Consider the following 4,748-nt stretch of genomic DNA (forward strand, 5'->3'; position numbering starts at 1 on the left):
CCACGTGCTGTGGGATGTCACTCTAGAGAGTGTTGAAGCCCTTCATACTGATGCAGGCGCACAGGAATCAGAGGCAGTTTGTCAGTCATGTCATTTCAAAATATTTACTGGATCCATTTTCTGAATGCGGATCGTCACAACCGTATATTTACATTAAAATATATAAACTCAATACAGATAGATGAACATGTCCTCTTGTCCATAGAAGCCTATTATCACTAACATAGTTAGTCGGTTAGCTAGTTAACTTGCATTAGTCATGTGGGTGGGGTTTTCAACCTGATTTATGAGAATATAATATTACTGAACTCCCCTTTCCTTATTGCTTATATCTTACCTGATGTTTTGTTTAAGTAATCTTTCATCTCTGTTGTGATTGGCCGAAAGCTCTGGAGGCTCTTTTGTGACATCACAAACTGAACAAATACTCAGCCAGTGTATAAGAATGCAGCACAAACCTTCCCACAAACTGAAGACTATATTAAACATATTCATCTTTTATTGTAATATAAATGATACATGAATACAAAATGTCCATTTAATCCCTTCTTATACCAAAGTAAATAGTGTTTCACAGGGACTGTACATGCTCAGTCTAATCCAATGTCACACCCACAGGTAGATGATGCAATATGCATTTACAGGTATCATTTGAATTAAGCTCATAGAGGAAGTTTATATCTCTTATGAGGAAGTGAATACTGGATTAGAGAAGGTCCTGTTCTCTGTTTCCACCTCATCAATGTTATCATTGCTGAGATCCATCTCTGTTTCAAACATGCGCTGTAGAAGGCCATCCATGGTCCTGTACCCTGCAGAACAGACACATACGATCACTGACACAGCACAGGCACTGACACAGACACAGCACAGACACCTACAGCGACAGCACAGACACAGACACAACACAGACATAGCTACAGCACAGACAGATACAGACACATACACAGACACAGCTACAGACACAGCACAGACAGATACAGACACAGCACAGGCACTGACACAGATACAGACACAGCACAGACACCTACAGCGACAGCACAGACACAGACACAGCACAGACACAGCTACAGCACAGACAGATACAGACACAGACACAACACAGATACAGCTACAGCACAGACAGATACAGATACAGACACAGACAGAGCACATACACAGATACAGCACAGATACAGACACAGCTACAGCACATACACAGATACAGCACAGACACAGCTACAGCACATACACAGCTACAGCACAGACAGACACAGACACAACACAGATACAGCACAGACAGATACAGATACAGACACAGCACAGACACAGCTACAGCACAGACAGATACAGACACAGCACAGACACAGCACATGCATGTTACTTGTTGAGCTGATCTTGAACATGATGGTGGGTTTGACTTTGACTCCTTCACCAGGGCCGAGATCATTGTCCTGGGTTTCCATGGCATCCACCAGGTTATTATCTACATGATTCCTAAACACACACAACAATAACAACAATAATCTGGGAGTTAATACTGGATATTCCAAGCAGTGATGAATGCTAGGTTTTGAGACAGAGCCCTGGAGTGAACACTTACTGTTCCACACACACATTTAGTTCCTCAATCTTCTTCTCCAGTGCTGTCTGCAGTTCGCTTTTCTCCACCATGTACTCGATGAAGAATGCCTCCAGGATGAATGCCACAAAGATACTAAGGGGAGGGGAGATAAGATTGGGGGAGGGGCCAGGTTAAATCACCCTAAAGTGCTTCGCATCCTTAGAGGTGATGACATCACAAATCTTACTTGATGATGATGATGACTACCACGATGTGGAAGAGGATGAAGAATATCCGTGCTGAAACATGAGTGACAGCGGTGAAGCCTCCAGCCAGAAGTGGGGCGGAGTCAAGGACAAAAACACAACATGCTAGATAAATTACACAAAGCAAAAATAATAAATATTTACTTACTACTGATTGTTTAAAACAAGCTACAAATTTGGTTTGATGTTAAAGGTTAGATTTATTGTCGTGGTGTGGAATTGAGGATATCGTGCCACTGGTTGACGACAGTGAGCTCCAGCAGCAGGATGAAGGAGGACACCACGTTGTTGAAGTTGTTTTTGCAGTAGTTGTTGCGGGCAAAGGCCGAGCCATTCAGCAGGACGTTCCCACAGAAATGACGTGAGGGATCGACTGAATCACCACCAAAATACTGAACCCTCCCTTTAAACAGCTCCATCCCTACCATTGCAAAGATATAATACACCACCTGCAGCGAGGGGAGCAAGGGAGTGAGAGAGTGAAGGAGTGAGAGTGAAGGAGTGAGAGAGAGGGAGTGAGAGTGAAGGAGTGAGAGTGAGAGAGTGAGCTAGTAAGAGTGAGGGAGTGAAGGAGTGAGAGTGAAGGAGTGAGAGTGAGAGAGAGGGAGTGAGAGAGAGGGAGTGAGAGAGAGGGAGTGAGAGTGAGCTAGTAGGAGTGAGGGAGTGAGAGTGAGCTAGTAGGAGTGAAGGAGTGAGAGTGAAGGAGTGAGAGTGAGCTAGTAGGAGTGAAGGAGTGAGAGTGAAGGAGTGAGAGTGAGAGAGAGGGAGTGAGAAAGAGGGAGTGAGCGAGTGAGAGTGAGGGAGTGAGAGTGAGCTAGTAGGAGTGAGGGAGTGAGAGTGTGAGAGAGTGAGAGTGAGCTGCTGATCAGGTAGGACGTGATTTGAATCACACGCACCAGAATGAGCTGCCCAAATGTCAGCATGGGAGCACCGATCTTAATCAGAGTGTTAATGATTGCACGGAACCTGCCAGCAACACACACACACACACACACACACACACACACACACACACACACACACACACACAATTTAGAAACCCAAACAGCAAAAAAATGAGACATGAAATTATATTTTTCTGTAAAATAAAATACAAATATCAATTATCATTACACAACACAACCACACCTGGGAATGGTGTCGACGACACGGATGAGTCTGAGCACTCTGAGGATGAAGACAATGTCGAGAATCTGTCGGCTCGTATAACCTCCAGCTACAGTGACAAACAAAAACCCGTCACATGATGACACCACACTAGTGACTCTAAACTCCTAGTCTGTGTGAGATACATTTAGCCACAGGGCTCCAGTTTGATCTGAACTTTACACACTGACTGTTACACACAAAAAATGAAGAACTTCACCAGGTTTTACTAAACAAACTAAAATAGTGCACTTAATTCCAGCAACAAGGTGTGTACTGGTGTGTGTGTGTGTGTGTGTGTGTGTGTGTGTGTGTGTACAGGATTTTAAAGCAGTGTTGATGATGGTCGCCAGCAGAGCAGAGACAATGATGATGGTGTCAAACCTAAGAAACAGGGTAAATAAAGTTAGGGTTGGAGTAATAATGATCACACACACACACACACACACACACAGTACACACAGTACACACAGTACACACCTTGTTGATGGAAATAATACTTGCAATTATGATTCAATATATATTATTAATATATATTATGTGTTTTAAGATACAGCCATGTTTTGTTGTCATGGTAACCAGTAAAGATTTTTGGCCAGATTTTAAATGTTTTTATATGAGACGGTCATCGTTGTCATGGTAACCAGTAATGTATAAACACACACAGACACACGTACCAGTTCCAGAACTGGTGTTTGGCAAAGAAGGTGTGTGGTTCAAACGTGTAGAGCTTGAGTAAAATCTCCAGGATATAGAGCGTGAGGAACACCCACTCTGCCATGGACACCGCCGGGTTCTCCTCATCCAGACCAATAAACACCGCGTTAATTAGGATGATCACATCATACACATACACAAACACCCTGAAAAAAAACACACACACACACACATTCAAACTGGAAAACAAAAAACCAGCACTGTGTGTGTGTGTGTGTATGTGTGTGTGTGTGTGTGTGTATGTGTGTGTTTTACCTGTGCTGAACCATGCTGTGGATCAGTTTACTGAAGGTGGACTGATAAAAAGCAGGTATCCAGCGGTTCAGTGGGTGTGTGTGAGACTTCATCATGATCACTTGAATATTCAACAAATCAGCTAACTGCACAAACACCATCTTTCCTACAACAGACACACACACACACACACACACACACACACACACACAACACTCTTGTACTACTACTAATTTTTACCTGAGTAATAGTGCAGTAGTGTATGTATGTACGTGCGTGTATGTGGTGTGTGTGTGTGTCTGACCAACACGTCCAGTGTTCTGAGGGTCACACACACTCCACAGCAGCTCTTGTTGTGCATTGCTGATGTCAGGTTGGACAAGACGAACTAACTGTTTCCAGCATGTTTGACTGACAGTTGGCTCCCTCTCAGCCCCGCCTACTTCTTGCAACAGAGAAAAAGCATGACACAACTTCTGCCTTTTGGCCCTCACCAGCTGCCGTACCTCCTCCTACACACACACACACACAGACCAACACACACACACACACACACAGACAGACAGACAAAGGCAGGACACAGTTAGGGCACCAAAATTGATTAGTGCAATGTTACAGTCCCAGAATCTTCTTCATTTAATTGTTTTATTATTATTATTATTATTATTATTATTATTATTATTATTATTATTATTATTATTTTACACATACCTTCAGATATTTTTTGTAGTTGTTGTAAACGACAGCCAGGAACACAGACATAAACGTATATGTGTTAATGATGATGTAGAGGATAAAGAAGATGGCGAAGAATGAACTGTAGTTGTACGCCGGCATCCTTC

The 4,748-nt window shown here is 43.0% G+C and overlaps 1 protein-coding gene across 1 annotated transcript in view; it reads right to left on the reverse strand.

Moving 5' to 3' along the window:
- Positions 1–477: 477 nt before the first annotated feature.
- tpcn3 (two pore segment channel 3) overlaps positions 478–4,748 on the reverse strand; it is a 7,367-nt gene continuing 3,096 nt past the window's right edge. Inside the window, exons 8-19 of the mRNA XM_060859583.1 lie at positions 4,618–4,744; positions 4,211–4,418; positions 3,928–4,072; positions 3,633–3,818; positions 3,275–3,339; positions 2,938–3,025; positions 2,706–2,775; positions 2,039–2,258; positions 1,791–1,881; positions 1,583–1,696; positions 1,364–1,476; positions 478–812 (exon numbers count right to left, since the gene is read on the reverse strand). Of these exons, the coding sequence (XP_060715566.1) occupies positions 685–812; positions 1,364–1,476; positions 1,583–1,696; positions 1,791–1,881; positions 2,039–2,258; positions 2,706–2,775; positions 2,938–3,025; positions 3,275–3,339; positions 3,633–3,818; positions 3,928–4,072; positions 4,211–4,418; positions 4,618–4,744 (1,555 nt within the window). The 3' untranslated portion in view covers positions 478–684. The remainder of the gene's footprint in view (positions 813–1,363; positions 1,477–1,582; positions 1,697–1,790; positions 1,882–2,038; positions 2,259–2,705; positions 2,776–2,937; positions 3,026–3,274; positions 3,340–3,632; positions 3,819–3,927; positions 4,073–4,210; positions 4,419–4,617; positions 4,745–4,748) is intronic.

This window comes from Tachysurus vachellii, chromosome 23 (genome assembly GCF_030014155.1).
Source record: "Tachysurus vachellii isolate PV-2020 chromosome 23, HZAU_Pvac_v1, whole genome shotgun sequence".
Classification (NCBI taxonomy): Eukaryota; Metazoa; Chordata; class Actinopteri; order Siluriformes; family Bagridae; genus Tachysurus; species Tachysurus vachellii.